This window comes from Lates calcarifer, linkage group LG13 (genome assembly GCF_001640805.2).
Source record: "Lates calcarifer isolate ASB-BC8 linkage group LG13, TLL_Latcal_v3, whole genome shotgun sequence".
NCBI classification, from domain to species: Eukaryota; Metazoa; Chordata; class Actinopteri; family Centropomidae; genus Lates; species Lates calcarifer.
Window position 1 is genome coordinate 3,473,471 of NC_066845.1, and position 20,822 is coordinate 3,494,292.

General features: G+C 40.0%; 1 protein-coding gene across 1 annotated transcript in view; it reads right to left on the minus strand.

Moving 5' to 3' along the window:
* The window catches only part of LOC108881094 (transducin-like enhancer protein 4), a 35,862-nt gene that overhangs the window by 6,785 nt on the left and 8,255 nt on the right, over positions 1–20,822 (minus strand). The window contains 13 exon segments of the mRNA XM_018672898.2: positions 826–973; positions 1,891–2,138; positions 2,264–2,513; positions 2,650–2,726; positions 2,859–3,046; positions 3,365–3,497; positions 3,665–3,817; positions 3,909–3,962; positions 4,684–4,806; positions 10,600–10,616; positions 12,425–12,626; positions 13,584–13,658; positions 16,705–16,767. Of these exon segments, the coding sequence (XP_018528414.1) occupies positions 826–973; positions 1,891–2,138; positions 2,264–2,513; positions 2,650–2,726; positions 2,859–3,046; positions 3,365–3,497; positions 3,665–3,817; positions 3,909–3,962; positions 4,684–4,806; positions 10,600–10,616; positions 12,425–12,626; positions 13,584–13,658; positions 16,705–16,767 (1,731 nt within the window).

The window sequence follows — 20,822 nt, forward strand, 5'->3', positions numbered from 1 at the left end:
TCAGGCACTGACGTAGTAATCTGTCAAAGCAGGTGGCTGTTTCAGTTTCTAAAATGGCAATGAGTATGCAACCATCCTGCCAGCAGGCCTGTTGGAAAAAGCAAAGTAATGAGGTGGGTGAATTCTCTTTTAGTCAATTCTCATTTGTTAAACAAATCTCTTTTCAGATGATTAAGACCAAAAAACACACAGGGCATGAACATGATGGTTTGATAAAGCTATGTCTCTCCCTGTCTGCCCTGCCCTCCCTGGGCTCTCTTTAATGCACACTCACCTCCTCCTGTGCACACTGAGATTGTGAAATGGGTCTTTTCAGGAAAATTGCAGTAATGGTCTATTATTGCTGCTCTTCTCCTCGCCTGAAAAAAAAACTAAATTCTAACTGCCATTATTATTAGTGTTAAAGGTATTTGAGGACCGGCCAGAAAAGCAGAGCTCAGTGTGGCCTTTAGCTGGGTTAAATGTTCTGAACTCAGCTTGTAAATTGCTGCAATAAATCAAAGCCTGAAAGTGTAATTGCCCAAACTGCACAAAGCTGCGACTTTGTCCGGTGATGCACAATTTCCGTCAATCTGTGCGTTTTAGTTTAATCACAAAATAATAATAAAAACGAAATAAATAGCATATAAAACCAAACCCTCTGATCACATAACTTACACCTGGTGGGACTGAACAAATCCCACACTACTGCTACACAAACTACAATCATGACAACATCAGGTTGAAAGAAGCTAGTTTAAGTCACAGAGATAACTTACATCATAAATGTTCATTTTATAGCACTAACAGAGGTGTGTGTTTGTGTGTGTGGAGTGTTCTGTGTACCTGGGAGGTGAAGTCGTGCTGCTGCAGCTGCCGTCCCTCTCTCAGGTCCCAGGACCGGACAGTGTTATCCAGGCCTCCGGTCCACAGCTTGGTCCCATCATTAGAGATGTCAATACAACTGGCACCATCAGTGTGGCCCTGGAACTGCCTGCAGGGAAACAAAAGTCAGACAAACCCATACCCGACAAGAGAATGACAGGAGAACTTATCAGTGATACTATGAGATGTTAAAGTGGCAGGCTGAATTTAAACCCAATAAACTCTCTGGCATACATCACACATAGGTAAGAAACATTAGTCTAAGACTAATGCAGTGGCATAGCAGAATTTTTTTGACAGTGGCTCATGCTGATACTGTAGTGATTAATTACAACTAATTACATCATGAATCACCTTGGTACTCAAAATATCATAGACTGTAATGTAACTGTAAAAGATGGTCACATTGGTAAAGTTTGCAGAACCTTGTTAACCTCAAAGATCAAGATCAAGATTCAAGAACGAGCCCCTGTTATCATCTCTGATGGTGAAATTACAGATTACAGATCCAAAACAGGTACAGAGTCAGCTAAGAGGTGACTTTTGTAACACAAATCTTAACTCTGAAATGTGTTTTTCCCCATTTCATTTTCATTTATGTTTTAGCAGTAAAGCACAGCAATGAGAGAGACTACCAGCTTGACTCATTTAAAACTGTTTTGTAGCAGATTTCCTGCTGTTCCACACAATGTGGACAAAGAGCAATAAAATAGCATGGAGACTAACAGCACAAAAAATGTTACAAAAAATATTCTTCATTTTTAAGGGCTAAACAACAAAAACCTATTTGATCTGAATTTTGATTTGTGGCTTTAAACCTTTTTTGGTTTACAGCTAAGACTCGAGGCTCTTTGTTACTTAGACAGAACACAATGTTTCATCTCAGTTTTGTAAAAGTAAACTCAGTCAACTGAATATTTGATTGATTTGATAGCTGCTTTCTGAAAAATAATTTTGTTGTTTCAAGCGTAGAATCAACTATATCTATGATCCCCACCCTCAAACACCACACTCCTAGCTCCATACCTAACCAGAGTTTGGTTGTGAAGATCCCAGACAGCTATGTTTCCGTCGGAGCAGCAGGAGAAGCAGACCTTTGAGTCAGGGCTGATGGCCAGAGCATAACACGCGGGTGCTGACGAAGTTAGTTCTGCTTTTATCCGCGGAGTTGGTGTGGCCAAATCCCAGATTGACAAAGTACTCGCCTCACCCCCGACAATGAGAGTCCGCCCGTCGGGAAGGAGTCGACAGGAACGGATGTAGTTATCTCTGTTCTGATGTGACAGACACACACAAGTACTTTTTTACTGTCATGTAGGCATTGACTTTAGGTAAGACAATGAAAAATGTGCTGTGTTTTTTGCTGTCATGTGTGTAAGGGTCATCGTAGCAAACTCACGAGGCAGTCCAGCTGGGATACAGGGGTCTTGTTACCCGGGTGACTGATGTCCCACACCTTGACGCAGCCCTTGCCGCCGGTGTAGACATGACGCGTCGGGTTACTGATGGTGACAGCACACACCACCTCCCCGTGGCTGAGAGTATTGATCTGTCGTGCGTGGCGCGGGATGCCAGGGCCGATCAGTGCATCTGGAGGAAAAGGCACAGGCTGCATCTGTCCGTCAGCGCTCACATGAAAGGAGTAGGCTCTGGAGGAGACAAAAGGAACACACGGAGGGGATAAAGGATGACGAGTAAAGAGAGGGTGAGATGTGGGGAAAGGTAGGGGCAAACAAGAGGGTGAACTTCCTCAGTGTAATTTGAGAATGAAGAAAGGAAACGTACGGCTTTCCGCCAGGAATGCCTGACAGGTTGGGAGGAAGGCCAGGGACGCGTATGTGGTGGTGAGGATCAAATCCCACCTACAGAACATGATAGAGTGACAAAGTTTAAAAGTTAACCTTTTTTTTAAAACCAGTTCTTAAAGTTAAATAGGTATGTAGTTATTAATGTTCACATATACAGAATGTGTGCGTTTGTGTGTGTTTGGGTACCACTTGTGTGCGTCCATAAGCTGCCACTGCAGCAGCAGCCACTGCGCTCATCTGGGGGGAGATGTTATGCAGGCCGGTGTAGGCTGCCCCTGCTCCACTCAGCTCTCCGTTCATACCCGGGTGAGGAACCATACCAAACGGCCCGGGGTACGAGCAGGGCACTGCCAGTGGCGTACGAAGACCAGGAGCTACGAGACAAAACACTGTCTGATACAAGTTGCAACATTCACATTTAGTTTTTACTCGCACTATTCTTCTCTGTACCCTCAAGTTAAGGGTAACAAGTTGCAGGCCTATTTCTGATTCAGCTTAGGCCAAACTAAATCTACTACATTGTCTACTTTTAGATACATTATACTGTGTGTGTATAAGAAGCTATACAAATAGCTAAAATCTATGAACATCACATGGCAGTACTTAAAAAGTTACCAGGTCTTAAAAAGTCTTTAACTCAGAGATCCCAGATCATATTGATGCATACAGAGATGTTTTTACTCCTCACTCACCCAGCGTCTCAACACCTGTCGGTTTACCAGGTGCAGTTCTCAGGCCCGGGGTGGAGGTGCTGCTGGGTGTTGGGGCATCAGAGCGGGATGTGGGGGTGCTGGACTTGGACACAGGTGTTGTGGACTTCTCATTCTATAACACAAATGACATGAGTTTTACATCTTAAACACCAAACCTTCATTCTGTTCCATACCGTACTTCCAGTGATTACTTTTAAAATTATCACTGGAAGTGTCTAAAAATAGAAATCTACCCTAGGAATTGATGAAAAAGAAGATCAGAAGGCTATAATTACTCACCAAATTAATCTCTTTGGACTTTGATGAAGGTGTGCTGCTGGAGGAGGCAATGGAGGAAGGACTCAGGGGAGCATCCTTCTTCAGCAGGCGACTTTTGTCCAATCCGTTCTCCCGAGGAGAGTGGGCAGGACTTCCTCGAGGAGACACTGGATCCTGTGATGGAAGAGCCAAAGATGAGAAAATAAGATGGATTTTTTTTTCTGATCAGGTAACATAGAAGGTGCAATGTTAAAACGTTTTGTACCTCATTGGAGACATCTACTACCAAGTTGTCATCGCTCTTCTCTCCATCACTTTCCTGGCATGGACATACAGAAGAAGCATACTTGACTTTTACTTTGTCTTACTGTGCTACTTGGTGAGAAAAAAAAACATCAGCCTACATTAACTGTCTATAAAAACACAGATACTCAGTGTACAGCACCCCATTAATTTGATGTTAAATGAAATTATGCACTTGGTAAAGAAATAGGGTTATCATAAAATCAAGCATTTAATTAAAGCTATAAGAGAGAACCATAAAGTCATTTTAATCATTCCTTTGTCAATTTTCATGTGGTATCTTTTAAAATATTTTGTTACAATTATTAGATAAAATTGTCAAAATGGCTCCATTGTGGAGCATCCAGATGGCACATTTGGCTGTGGTACAAGCCATAAACTACAATGCACCATCTTAAAATTCAAGTCTCTATTGCCAACTGGCCAAAACATCAAAGAGTATGGGATTGAATGTGGCTTATGTTCAGTAATTTCATAAACAGTACTGTCTGTCAGAATGCCTTTGTTATGTAGTGGGCTTTACAAAGTCCAAGATCCTCTCTGTATCTCTTAAATAGTGAATATTTTAGTTTAAAAAAAGTTAATGTAATGGTATTTGGTATGGTAGTGGTAGTTTTAGCAGTACAGGGGTCATGTGATCACACAAGAGCCAAATAATACATTTCTCCCTTTCCCTTCAAAAAATTATGTTTAAATAAGAAATCTTCTCTTCAACTAACTTTAATATCTTCACTCACGTAGCGTGTGGAGGCCAACTCCTTATCATCTGTCTTCTGTTTCTTGCTGTCGGAGGAGTAATCGCTTGAACTCCGGTGTTTCTCTACAGTCCGGAAACTGGCCGAGGGAGACACAGATGAACTCTGGAGGAAACATGAAATGTATACTGAACAAAAGATGAAGAAAAACACACTTATTTGTTCTAAAACACAACAGCTATGCACTGGACAAAACTCATCATATAATAGTGGGAAAACACACATTGTACTGTATGTGATGTCCATTTAAACGCTGTATATCCATCATACCTGTTTCTATCCCTACAGTATAACAGAATGCCATAAAGCAGTTTTGTGAGGAACTGGGATTTGGGAAATTCTTTATACCAAAGAAATAGAATGTAATATATAGAACTGACATGTTTTGTGGATTATCCAAAGTAATGGGCACATTCTTTCAGGAAATCTTCTATTGAATTTTTGATGCTGTGAACCCCAAATACAAAATCCCATTCACCTCTATTATATTTGGTTGAAAGCAGAATTCTAAGTTAAACAAAACTATAGCAACAGAGGTTACACTGAGATAGTAAAAACAAATAAGTGCTTAGTAGACGTGCTATAAACACTCTAAGGACATAAGTCTTAATTGTAAATGACAAAGTCTAAGAACAGAAAACAAAGTCGAATAAGAGCACATGAGAGCACATGGCGGAGACAGGAAAAATTAGCTGCTTGTACTGCTTGATAGTTTGAGGACAGTTACTTATCTGTGAAAAGCAAACTGTAAGCTACAACTTATGTTCTACAAATCTTTTGAAGACGTCTCCAGTCCTACTAAAAAAGAACTAATCTGGCACTAAGCATGCAGCCAGTCAGCAGCGCGAACAGAAAGACAAAGATGAACGATGAAGACGCAGAATTACTGTGATCCACTCCACGGCTGGATATCCACATGACTCTAAAAACTCCTCTGCCTGTCAAAACCATTTCATGTTTACTGTATCTTACAGTACAAAAAGCAGTGCTGCATCCCTGGCGGTTTGACTACACCATCATGGCTTGAACTCAGCAACACTATTTTGAAACTGGGCGAGGGGGAGTCTGTCCACTGATATCTCTCTTTTCTTAATCAAATATGGCATCCTTTAAATACCATTACTGAAGGATTAATCCTCTTTGAGAAGCAAAGATCAAAATAAGGTCAAATAAACATTTCCCCTCTTGCTCTGCCTGTCCCTGCTGATCTCTCTCTCTCATTGGGAGGCGCTCCTTACCCGGCAGACAACGGACAGAGGGAAGAAAAAATAAAGCAGGACCTTTAACTCGACCTTTCCACTAACTCACGCTTGTAACCTTTCCACTGCCCTTTGCCGTGCTGCAAGTGTTGATGACAAAGATTCGGTGGGGGAGGAGTGAGGTACGCGGCACGCGTGTGTGTGTGTGTGCATGTCTGTGTGTGTGTGTGTGTGTGTGTGTGTGTGTGTGTGTGTGTGTGTGTGTGTGTGGTCGGGCAACACTTGTACCTGTTTACATTCTAGTACTCCGTATGTGCAAACAATGTTGAGATGTCAGTGTGTGCACAGGTGTGAGTCTCTTTATGAGTGAGACAGAGCAGGTTGTGGCCCTCTCTCTCTCTCTCTCTCTCTCTCTCTCTCTCTCTCTCTCTCTCTCTCCCTCTCTCTCTCTCTCGCTCTCTGTATCTTTCCAGACTGATTAGATTAATTAGCCTGCAAATTAGCTCTTTCAAAAACATCAAGGCAAATTAATTTTGCTGAAGAGACAAATGAAGGCTCCATCAGCAGTACAAGCATTGTGAGTGTGAAGAACCGTGCAGTGTTGCTGGGTGAAAGTATTAATTTACAAGCACATCATAATTATATTTGCCTCCCATTTCAAATTGATTCTGCAAGTGCTGATAATGATACCTTTACCTCCACTGTTGCACTTTCTTTTAGTTTTACAAACAGTCTGACTTGCTTGATGACCAAACTACACTCATAAATAATAATGTTGTTGGGTATCATGAAGTCAAGACTAGCAAATCTCAAGGTGGATATTTAGCATTATAGAGCTTTATAGAGTCAAAAACAAATTAGAGGGGTATACATTCAGTAAAGCAACCAGCTCAGTCGAAACATCACACACTATCATCACCATTATGTACATTTACTGTGGAGTTTTGTGTTGTTTATAAGCACTTATATATAAGTTAATAATTTGTCATTTATTAATAGAAATAATAATAATGTATCCATGCAAGTATTGCAGAAACCAATGCCCTTTTTCAGGATCGCTCTGATCACACTCACACAGTTAAACACATTCATACCTGGAAGCTGTCCAATAGAACCACAGTATGATCTGATGAGTGGTTGGGGTTTAAGGGCCTTGCTCAAGGTCACCTCAGCGGGAAAAGGTCCTCCAAATTTAACAACAAAATATGTTATTTGTCCATGCTCTGCAGAATACACACACAGAGGTGTTTTCTGATGTGGCGCCCTGATGTACAGGAAATCATTTGTCTGTTCTGTCTAGAAAGCGTTACAAATCACAGTAAAATAAAACTAAATAAAATTCAAAATAAAAACAACAATCGCGTTTTATGATGGGACAACGCAGTGGTTAAGATTTGGTTTAGGCACAGATCGTGCTTTGATTTTTTCTTCTTCTACGCAGTCACACCATAAAAAGGTCACCTGACTTCCTTTGCTCCCATCATAATTGCTATGGCCACTAGAGGGCTTTATCACCTGCTGAATAATGCTGATAAAAGGACAGCCTCCTGCTGCTCTTAAATTTCCTCACCCATATTAATCCTGCTGATCCAGGGAATGAACCAGCAACTTTACCAATCACATGCTCACTTTTTTACTTTGTAGGCCATGACTGACCCCGACTTTTCTGAACAATTTCCTCCCATAAAAAATAAATAAAATAAAAAAATCCTCAAGTATAATTTTACCTTTAAATAAATTAATGATAAAGATTACAGTTTTAAGCATACTTGTTTGATTACCTATAATAATGCATCACAATACTTAAAAGAAAAGAATAAAAGAAAACACTGTAAAAACATGGTATGTAATATGATATCATGGAGTATGACTGAAAGCTTCAGAACAGCTTTTGAAAGGACCTTGATGGGCGTTTGATTGTTTTATCCACTGCTCTATCCAAGGACAGGAATTAACCTCAGCTGTTGGACAAGAGGTACTTAATATTTCTCCAAAAAAAGATGTAAATGTTAACATCTACATTTCCGTGTAATCTGGGCAAGACAAATAACATTAATGAAAAAGTCCCAAATGGCTCTCAAATGGACTTTGTATTGAGAACAACACAATTTGTGTGCACTCACAGCAAATTCATTCATTTATACATGTATACTGGGTGCAGTGTGAACAGAGCCGTTACTGTATATCAAATGTTTACTATGTTTCTCCTCTTTCTTCTTTCTTCACCCCGATTCTCTCTTTCCTTCCCTTCACCAAGGCGTCAGTTTGCTCCTTATCTAAAAGTGTCTACTCGCTGGAAATCCAGCATTTTATTCTCTTTCTTCTCAGCTTGTGGGGTTTCTGAACCCACAAAAATGATGGCTCAGTTCACACCAAAAAACCTGGACCTTGGTCTAACCCACCACCTCTGATCCATCTGTTCTATTCAGTTTCAGTTTCTTTTTCTGCAGGCGACACAGCATGGAAGGCCAGACTGTACACTGTATACAGGGCTTTTTATAAGAACTCTCTATCATTAACAAAGAGCAGACTGCAACTGTAAACCTCTCTTACTGGTGAAAAAACCCAGAACAAAAAGTACAAAAAAGACGTCTGAGGGCCACTGCAGTGATGACGCTGACAACAAGCTGCAGTGTGTTTACTTCAACAGGTGATTCATTGTAAAGGTCGGCCTAAACTTGAAAGCGGCCTCATTAGAAATTAATTTCTCCCCTTTTTCTAAATATAAAATACATAATCAAAGATGGAGATTTTGTTAAGGGGTGATTTTGCTTGAGTGATTATATTTGAGATCATTTAAAAAGAGAAGAATTTATTAGTGACGCATCTCATTTCAGATGAAGGGAATTCATCACATGGTGGACTGAAAGGGAACATCACGAATATACAAAAACACCCCAGATGCAAAAATCAATGGCATTGATGCAGTAACTGAACTAACAATTAGCTTAATTTGATAAGTGCGCTCAGTGCTACCACCACCAAGAACAACATGCCCGAGGAGGTGTAGTCCTTGAACACACCATGACTACATAAGTGACTGCTTGTACTGGCAACAATAAATGCAGACACACATATGCGTCTACACCCACACACCTTTGTCAGTGTGTGAGGTGCTAACGCCAAGGACATTAAGGCACAGATGTTCATGCAATTCACATGCACTGTACCCTGTGGACTGTTGCCAAGGCAACTGTAGACCACTGACAAGGGGCTTATTGGTTTCATGAAGTGACTGTTGGCCGCCATGTCAAAGAGCAGTTCTGTGCACGCACGCGTGTGTGTGTGTGTGCGTATGGTGCACAGGGTGCTAATGAAGGGCATTCATCATTCTGGTCTCTCTATCTCTTTACCACTGATTTCTGACAACCTCACACACAACCACATGCAGCACACACACACACGCACACTGTTAATCGCTCCCATTATGGTGCCTACAGCTCTTTGTGTGTGTGTGTGTGTGTGTGTGTGTGTGTGTGTGTGTGTGTGGAGGAGGATAAACTACATGGGGGGCAGGAGATAACATATTAAAACATTTCTCCTGTCTCCACCTACTCCAAAACACCAGAGAACACACATATCCCGCCAAAATTCATGTGTGTGTGTGTGTGTGTGTGTGTGTGTGTGAGAGAGAGAGAGAGAGCAAGAGAGAGAGTGTGTGAGCTCAGGCTGCTGGAATAAAGAAATGCTAATCTGCTCATTGAGTATTCAACAAACCAAATGTTTGCCTTGGGAAAAAAAGCTCCGCTTAAGGGACTAATTACTACAAGCGCTGGTTGTTAGGTTGATCTGTTGCGCTGCCTCTTTCCGCTCCCTCCTTCCTTCACTAACCAGGCTTGTGCTTTTTTCTCAGCTATCTTGGGGTTTCTCTTTCATCCAGTTTTTCTTCCAATTTTGGCACCATTTTCACATATCAGATATTTTAAATACTCGATTTTTCTGCACAGCTCAAGCGTGGAATACATGAATGACAAGTGGATCAGAAGGTACTAAAGTTCTTATGGGGATTTATAATAGATGCATGTCTTTTCATTACTTAATAATATTAGTTATTATAATTGCAGCCGAGATTTTTTAGATTAGATTTTTTTGAATGGTTAATTGTGGACATATGAGTATGTGCATCAGTTTTTTTAATATTTAATGTAAAAATGTTATTTAAAATCTAAAACAGTTTCCTTTCTCTTAAGTGTGTCTGTTTACGCAGAGACTCATGTAGAAACATTACTGGTAACAACACACAACACACTGTGACTTTGTAGCTAAAAACAAAAAGTTCCTGCTTCACAAAAATCTGACATCAGCCACAAAATGTGTTTAATTTTTCCTTCATTGTTGACACAGTTTTAAAGTAAAAAAGCAGGTGTCATATATCAGTCTCACTTAATTCACTTCATGTTCATTGCCTAACATACCTAATATTAGATTTCAGCCACTAGCAGGTGTATTAAGAACAAAAATGAATAAAAGAATCTGGTGGGGAATGTTGATGGCAGGAAAAGCAATTACTGCCTCATGTGTGGAAACTAAATTTCAATCAATTTACTTTAATTCAAATTACTTTACAATACATGTCTGTGTTTTTATTTACATTGCAGGGTGTCACAAAAAACACAAGATCTTAAATTGAGAGAGTAGAAATGACACAATCCTCCAAACATGTCTTTATGCAAAGGTCAGAAATAAAAGAAGAACTTACCTTGACTGAGTCTCTGTCTGAAGAGGCAATGGGGGAGAGACAAAAAAAAAATACTGATTAAAGTATTTAATGTCTGAAGAACAAGCACAAGAACATATGAGCAAAGACACACTGATTAATAAACTCATACATACAAAGGACAACACAGCTAATTCTTCTGCTGCTTGGGGACATTACCTGGGAGCTCCGGTGATTTTACACATCAAAGTCTTTTCACAGATGTTAGGGGCAGCTCGAGGCTACATTAGCTGCTACTAGCACTACCAAGTGAACTTCTGATGGTCATGTTGCATTGTGGGTAATGTAAGCTGTCCATTGTGAGCCTAACAATATTAAAGAAGCACAATGCGAAATGGTGGAAAAACTCTTTTAAAGCCAGGTAAGACTAAAACTAAATTTTGTATTTTCTTTTTTTATTTCTAATCACTACTAATTGTTATTTGAAAGCTCACCTACAGCATGTTAACAGGATACAATGAAGGGCAACAAAGCAGAAAGACACAATTATATTTGCCATCACAATCAGAGTCTCTTAGCACAACACTCTCTTAGCACAAAGACACATGAAGGACTGTAGCAGCTGCTATTGTAGAAAAGTTCAAAAAGGTTGTCATCTCATGAATACTGATAATGGGGATACTGTCCATAAAATGTTTCTGGCTTGTAAATTAAGGAGCCCAAGTGTCAAAATGACACTAAAGTTGGCATCAAAGTTACCAAATTTGCAACAGTATAAATTACAGCAAAGAAATGCATTCATCTAAAGAGACAAATAACGAAGCCTCTTCTTCCCTACATGCACACTCATTCTCAGGAACTCAGCTGGAGATGGAATTGCATTGTTATTGATTGTGCTCCTAATCAGGGTGAGTATTACCCGAGTTAGCAGCTGTTAGCTTTACTGTGGCTACAGGGCAAGGTTAACTACTCTGCTGCACTGTAAAAACCCTCACAACCACGCTGCAACAGAGTAATCAAGACCTGGCACAGACTGTTTCTATCACACACACACACACACACACACACACACAGTCTCTGTGTACAGTAATTAAATGCTTGAGCTCAAAGTCAGCACAGAGAAGAATTAGAGGCGTTCTGTGAGTACACGAGAAAAGAGGCATTGTGGTGGTTGGCCAATTAAAATGGCATAATGACAAATCAGTTTTCAATAGCTTTAACTGCTGTCCATTCAGAGTACCAACAATTAAGCATCAGCCAGTATAAGTGGTGACATAATGCTAATGCTAACTTTGAATATTCTAGACACTTAACATTTGTTTGAGATCATTAATTGAACAAAACAACAACAGTGTCAGTATTTATGTCTATTAAACATTATTTATCTTCTGCTTATGAATGAACCAAAACACCTTGTAATTTTGTGTTATTGTGTTTTAAAATATCTTGCATAAAAAATGTATATCTTTGCCTTTATCTAGATGAATAACCTGTCAGTGGATGTAGGGAGGAAAGAAAGAGCAACTTCATAAAGCTGTAATTTAATATGATTCCAGGATTCACAGATAAAACTAAGCATGATGCAACAATTTAGTTAAAACTCATATATCACCCTCTTATGTGTTTGCATTATTCCTAGAATTTAAATTAGTATTTTTATTAAATCAAAATGGAGGAGGAAGTAACCAAACGAAAACAAAACTTCACACTGTGACTGTTTAACACATCAAGAGGCAGTGATGCATGTTAAGACTTATTAATGTTAATGTTAAGACTTAAGACATGAAGGCACACACACTTGTACAGAATCAGGCATATAGAAACATATCAACACCTAACTGTACAAGACATACAGAGCAGGCCTTACCTCTCGGGTGTTCATTGTTGTTATCGTGGTGTTTCCTCTCGTCTTTGAGTGGCAGCTGGTGACTCAGGGCAGAGGAGAGCGCCAGCAGGCTTGCAGTACTGGCCCCGGGGGGTAGGGGGGGCTGGAGGCCAGCGGGGTGCGGTGTGAGTGGGACAGGGATGGCGTGGCCATGGGAGAGGTGCTGAGCCTGGAGCTGCTGCTGCTGAAGCACACACAGAAACACTGATTAATGCTACAGTTTGACTTGAAGCACTCTGCATGACTTAAGTACAAACAAGTAGCTGGGATGAAGAGGCAGACAGGATGAAGAACCGAAGAGAGAAAGACAAAATAAAAGCGAAGGCTAACTAGCAGCACCATATGGTACCTGAAACACATTTAAGAAATCTAAGTCTCCTCAAAAAAGACGTCTGTGTATACCAGGGGTCTGGACATTTGAATATGTGACAGCTGTGTTGGAGGAAAGCACAACTTGAATAAATATGAAAAAAATATTCCACACTGTCTCGTTTACTGTTGGTTTATTTGTTCATTTACAACATGTCAGTGTGCTGAAGGTCTGAGCAGACTAAGAACATTATAAATAAATATACCAACATTGAACTAGACTGTGTGGGGGAGTATGTAATAATTTAGTAATTTCAATTAAAGTTTTAAAAAATCTAAGAACAATACCATCAGCAAGTATTGTTTTAATAATAACCATTAATGGCATTCTGATAATGTCTCGATTAGCTAAGTTTGGCTGATGATATCTACCATGCAATTCAATCAATGCTTAATCTCTGCAGAAGTGCTTTGTGAATGACTAAACCATTCATTAAAATGTATTCTACTGTATTACATTGTTATCTTTATAGATAAACTGACTTGTGTCGCCAATCTATTGACTTTGTGATACATAAGTAAACAGATTTAAAACTTGCTTATCTTTGTTGTTGGAGATGCATTTGATCTATTCATGTGTCTCTTTAAGAGGATGCAATAAACTGCATGTCCTTCAGCATTAGTTCCACACTTTCTTCTTCATATTATTCTCCCTGTACCACTTTTTCAACATTTATCTCTGCTATATCCGTCTCACAGCATCTTCTGTTTCTGTATATATTTGTGTGTGTGTGTGTGTGTGTGTGTGTGTGTATGCGTGCAATACACCCACTCCTATGATGGCGTTGAGTTCAGCCATGGTGACCTGCTTGGCCCTCTCCACTGCCTGCACCACCTGCTGCTGGTGCTGAGAGAGACACACACACAGACAACGAAAATCAGAGAGAGAGAGACACTGAAACAACAACCAAGACAGAGAAAAGAAACATTTGCTGAATTCAGACATCTGGACTTTTAAGAGGGGTGATGAAGATCATGTCATCTGTGCACAAACAGAAAGAGCTGCAACATAAGATGGTAATACTGTTTATCAAAAAAGCTGCTGCACACCTGTGAGTCGCCTACCAACTCACTTTTTTTCTCCTGAAAAATTTACAATCCATCGGCCTAACTCCTTTCTATCAAACATGAATCACAGCTAACTGGCAGTTTTCACCAAGTAGCTATCACCAAAACTTTACACAGCCTGATATACACTCATCAAACAGCAGAGCATCATGTAACCTGACAAACTGCTGTTCATCTCATTACACCAGCCATGAATGTGCAGTAACAGAGTGAGCTACAGTACCTTACTGTACTTTGAACCAGATATTTTCTGGACAAAGGCATCCACCATGCTGTTAAAATCCAAAGCTCTCACCAGAACTAGTTTAAATGCCATCAGACAAGAACCCAAGACACCTCTGAGTCATCACTGCAGTTTGCTCATTATTTGGTGAAACAAGTGCTCCTCCTCACAATCTGATACTCACCAGAGCGTTCATTAAAACTCACCGGACAGAGAAAATGAGCAGCTAATTAGGGTGTTATTAGCTGGTCAAGTGTAACTTGCACAGGCCAGTTAATTTCTTCTTTGGGGAGCAGAATTTAAAAACCAAACAGAGGGAGGTCCAGTGGAGCAGTTCATGTTTGCTAATGGATCCAAGATATACTGTGGGACGAGTGGCCAAACATCCTGATATTAACACCGACAATGTCTGATGGAAAAGCCCGGTGTGTGAGTAAATCACTGCATGGAACAACAACTATAACCAGAAACTATGCATACTACGCAGTGCTGTTGTCTGTTTTCTACCCAGTCTGGTGTAGCTGCTAAAAACTTCAAGATAAAAAAACAGGCATGTTTAGAGGGAGGAAGAGGAAGAGACAGATACCCAGAGAGACAGACAGCTAACAGGGCAAAGTAATCCAGAGGGTACAGAGGGAGAGAGAAAGACAGATCCAGGCAGTGAGAGAGAGAGAGCAGCAAGATTCATCCAGAAGAGAAAAACATCAAAGTAGGCCAGAGATGAAAGAGCTTATCAGGTGTGGAAATGAACCTGACCATCGAGTTCAGCTACACCTCTGCAGACTGAGTCTAACCTGCCTGAACGTGACACACACACAAAAAAAGATCCATCGCTCTGACGAATATTGGCAAACAGCTTTCATACCATTATTACCAGTTATTCTAATAATTATAGGTGTGGGATGGACAATACCTTTTTTTTTTGCACAAATTGTCATTTCAGCAAATACAGATGCTTTTCATTTCATTACACTGCCATCAGAGTTTACCTGTTTACAGTTTACACTGTAACATGACACATGAAACAAACATCTAAAACACTGCTGTTAGTAAAATGCAGTTTCACAGCAACTGATCACTGACGGAGACCAACTTCAACGATTACTTTAGTCATAACACTGTCAAAAAAATTCACATGACTGAAGATATGAATTTGATTAATTTAAAAACGACAGTCTAGCTAAATTAAACTGTAATTTAGTTTTGGTATAGATATCAAAACTTTACTTTTTACTAAAGTACTTTATTCTGTTTCATTACTTGCTGAATACAAATGCAGGTCTACAGATTTGGCAAAATCATGATTTAAGTTAAGAGATAACTCATCAAAGAATGAGAATAACAAGACTATCACCCAGGATTCAGTACCAACTTTAGTTACCTGTCAGTTTTTGATACTACTAGTAAATAAGATGTAAGATCTAACCCCATCTATTGATGCCCAATCTCAATTATGTGTATTATGCATGATTCTATGGTAATATTGGTTCTTATATGGGTAAAATATTTCTGAGCAATTATTCCTGGATACAGGAGGTTGACTGACGCATCATCCTACTGGTGAAAACAATGCTACTGTCAAAACAATTAACAAACCGCAGGAAGGAACAACGTCAGAAAATGACAGAAATAAAAATAAAACAAAGAACTCTCACAAACACATGCAAACACAGTTGACGTGATTTGCTGCACAATAATAATATGATTGTGTTACATTCATATGCACACCCAGTAAACGAGGCTGTGCATCAAAACAAAGCAGTGAAAGCTGCTTCCTCTCCCTGCCTCCCCTCTCTGCGGGCCTCAGGGCTGTGTAGCAGCACCACAGTCTAATGCCATTATTCCTAATCCACCCTAAACCCTCCTAATCCATGGCTAATCTGGAGGAGAGCTTTGGCGTCCACACTCACTCCTTCCTGCTGTTCCCACCCCTCAACACACAGACACACACACACACACACACACACACACGCACACACACACAAACACACATGCACACATACACACTTTCAACTCCTCCAGAGGAAGGATTTATCAGCTAAACACACATACACAGACACACAGTCAAACACACACACACACACACACTCTCACCTAAAGATTTCATAATAAACACACTGTACAAAACAGTCTTCTCACACCCACTACTGTACGTGCACATGTTTACAGTGTATTTTAACACATTCTAATGTGCATTCAGATGGACAAATATACACACATACACAAAATAAACTCAAACACAAAAGAATTTTCTCACACACACACACACACACACACTCAGCCACTGGCTCCTGCATATGTTAGTGGGAGACATTTAATAAGTTCAGAGCATATCTGCCTATCCCGAGCAGGGAGGATTAGCCCAGGATAATCTGTGTGTGTGCGTGTGTGGTGTGTGTGTGTGTGTATATGCTAGTGTGCATGCATGTGTATCCATATCTGTCTGTTTTGCCTCACAATCCACCACACACTTCTTCTCCTCCTTCTATGGTTCCTATCTTCTTTCCTTTCTCTCTCTCCCTCTCTCTCTCTCTCTCTGTCTTTCTCACTCTCTCACCCACCTCCGTCTTAACTCACAGTGACAGGCATTTTTGAGTCTTACCTCTTGAGAGAGGAAGGGGATGACTTGGGCGCAGATTGCGTTCAGCCGTTTGACGATCTCCGCCTGCAAGACAGAGAGGTGGGCGCTGAAAACACATTCATCTTCAAATTCACCAACAGAGAAGAAGACAGTCGTCCTCTGCACACAACCCACAACTGCTCACGTCAGCGCACTTTAATGTGTGTTAAACTAAAGTAATAACCTACATTTTTTCAACATAAGTATCTATATCAGTATCTAGGCCAGCTGATATGAAACAACAGTAATTTGATGTATACTCTGTTGTTGAAAGGCTTTGGATTTGCTCTTAGAAACACCTAAGGTCTGATGGGTTTTTCCCAAGACATATCTTTTGGTTCTCAGGAGGTTGTTGCATTTTAAATTTCAGGAAGTTTAGCTAAGTATTGTAATTAACAAGAGAAGAGCTGGGAGGACAGCATGAGCAGCAAATACCATGAAAAGAGCAAAACAAACAGAAACTCAAACTTCATCTGTAGGAAAATGCAGGGGGGAAAAAGATATCTAAGTGCCACCCACACTGTTTGATTTGAGGGTGATCTCTGGGAATTGCAGTGCAGAAACACCACAGTAATGAGCATCAATGTCACCAAAACAAACCTCGCACAACTTTATCATTGAGCGATTACTATAAAGCAGGTAGTATCAGCCAAGTCTGAATCATGCTCTTATTTTTTCTCATGAACTATCCACACTTAGACAAAAACATCAATGTTTACTTGTCAGTCAGGGAGGGATTTAGTGGTGTTAATTTCTGCTAATCTGCTGTGCACAAAAAAGCTTCATAGAAATCACACACACGCCTGGATAAAAATGATAACAGGTTACATTTTAGTGACTAAGATTTCAAGTTTTCAGGTTCCCTCCAATCCAGTCGTCCAAACCACACATTTTTAGTGGCTACACCTCCACAGACAAACACACATAAACCTTTTCACATTTCCCATGACAATAACACACATTCGCTTTGCAGCAGAGTAGGCTACAGCCAGCCTGCACACTCTGTTATTGCTGTTGTCACTACAATTATTGCTAGTCATTATGTTGTATGTGGAGCTGTAAAAGGCTTCAGGACAGGAATCTGTACCTGAACCACTCATAGAAATACAAACAGAGATACTGTATACACAAACACACCCACACTCACACATGGAAAGACAAGGTTTTTTGTGCTCCTCTATACTACTTATTACAGTTAAATATTTCATTTTCAAGTAGCTCTCACTGAAGCTACATGATAATCATTCTTGATGCAGAACATTGCATCTCTGGCCTTGTGATCTTGCAGATAGTTACTAGCAATGCTGATAATCTCTGTATATAAATGTACACCAACAACTCAACCCAACACACACATCAGTTGATACCAATGTTAAAATTTTCAAAAGATAGCACCTTTTTTAAAAAAATAATCTTGAGTTGTTCATCCAACTGTTTCTTAAGATAAATCTTTACATTTTTTAGCTGCCTCATAAAAAGCAAGCAAATAGCAATTTTGCAAATTTGCTAGAAACATATGCACACACACTGGAGATATTGAGACTCAGGACAGACAGGAGATGCCAAAGGCTTACTGTGTACCCCTCCATCTAAACCATTCATGACAGAATAATGGAATAAAAGTAAATGTGTCTGTCCAGTGAAAGCCAGAGACACGGAACAAAGACATTATTTTAAGCAAAGACAGAACCAGAGATATTGTCTTTTTATTCCATACATTTCTCTTCTTTCAAACTGTTGCGGTCATTACCCACAATGCAACTCGATGACTGAGTGCACCAATTAAAGATTTAGGTGTGTTATACTGGTAGCAGCTGATGTAGCCTCATGTCTCTTGCTTAAAACAGTGATGAGGAGTGGGCTACAGAGGTCTGTTAAACTCACCTCTGTCTAAATCCACACCCCAAGATTTTTTTCATTTTCAATCTTCAGCCCAAAGCAATGCCGACACAAATGACATCAATTGAGGCAATTTATCAGAACCACCGCAATGACAAGATTTGTGACTTTTTAAAATTATCTGAGAGACAATTTTGTCAGCAAGATTTGGCACTAACTTCAGTTAGACAGTCAAACGTCCATACCCCACTTCCAGTTTCTGCAGGCATATTGGTACTGGTGTATTTGTTGTCAATAAGTATGTCCATCTGAGACCACAGTAAAATGTCACATTCCTTATGCATCTTGGTTACATTTCTTACAAAAAAAATCTAAGAAATCTGTATCAAGATTTTTTGTTTATGTTATATGCTTATCTTAAAAAAAAATGTTTTTGAATCTCCAAAATATTGAAATCACAATCACCCTCAAAAATGCAGCATCAATCAGGCTACATCACTTATCCTTCAGTATCTCTGGAAGGTTACTCTACTGATGCACTCCCTGAACATCAATCACCATCAGCGTAATGGATGATTTGTGAATATAAACCCAGGATTTGGCCCACTTGAGAATTTGGAGGAGCACATGGAGAGTAGTCCACTTGAGCAGACAGCTCAAGGAAAACACGAGCCACGAGCCACGTGCCACGTGCCACGAGATTTCTGTCGACTTAATCAGCTACATTAAGAGCCAACATTTAAAAAAAAACAAGAATGAGAACTGAGGTAATTCCTCCAAGTCCAATACAAATGCAGAAGAAGCTACATCTCTAACCTCGACAGGCAGTTGTTTCATTTATATAACCTTGACAGAGGTGAACTTTGCTCTGGTATCAGTGGTAACAGAAGGCCCCAGAGGCCATGAGAGCAAACCCACTGATACAAACCCTTCAGACAGAAGCACAAGCAACACTGCAGCAGGATGATGTGCACATAAACACAACCATGTGCACACAGACACATACCTCCACAGCCTTCTCTGTATTCATCAGATGTTTTTACTGAACCCAAGGGTTGGCTTTTAAAGATTATACAGCACTCTCTCTCCACACATCAGGTAGGAATTTTTTTTAAAACAGGAAATTGTCTGATCCACTGTCCCAGAGGGAGTGCTAGCAGTGCAACTCAAATCCAAACACAAACACAGACAAAAGACACAGACTCACACAGAAACACATACTAATGGGCACATGGGGATGAACACCACCATCGCTATTTGTAAGACTAAATACATACATAAGTACATAACAGAGAGTCTTTTCATCTGTTTGTGACTGTGAATAACATTAATCGACTAGTCACTTCAGCTGAAGACACAAGACACCCGATTTTAGATCAGAAAGCAATAATATGCTTACTGACATTACACGGAAAGCAAAGCAAGCATTACTTTTAAAAAGTACTTTATGCTTCATTTTAAATACAGCAGTGCTAGATAAATTAAGTTTATTCTTAACTATTATGTCTAATACTTTGGATGAGTTCAGTGTTACAGGCCAGCAGTTCAGGCGCTAAAAGCTGACTTTTACATGCATGACTTAATCTTTACTGAGGCCAAAGAAGCTGCAAGGTTTTGCCAGTTTAGGGTAGATGCTGCAGAAAAGATGTGTAAGAAGAAAAGGCAGCCATGTTTTCCAAAAATGCAGTCAGCCAGACAGTAGACAAACTGAAAAACCAAACAAAATGGCAGAATCACCACTACAAACATAGTCTTATTAACTCTTCAGATATTTTCAGTCAGCCTCCAATTTGAAGGGTAATGCACTCAAAATGGTTCCACTGAGTGCATTGATTCATCAAGCATTGACATCTTTCATTTAATGCGACACAAACTACGATGAGGTCTTCAACATTCAAGGGCTCTCAGTCTTTCTGGTGATGTTTTTGTCTTGAATAGTAGTAAGTGTTGTAAGGAGCTTTTAAGTACACGACTTCAGAGGCCATGAATGTAAAGAATCAGACACAGAATGCCAACTATCAGTAGAGTTAGCCATTTAGTGTCAGACAGATGGGGAAACTCGAGGGAGGGTTGCAGCTCAGATTACCTGTGATTAAAACAGAGCTACAGCTGCACACACAACCTAAAACACTGACATTTTCATTTTATATTTAACGTTTATCCATGGAAGACTTGCTGTGCACACATGCCCTTTTTCAGTTTGGTTCTGCTTCACATTCATGCACACCGGGGAGCTGCCCAGTACATATTAGCCTTTGAGA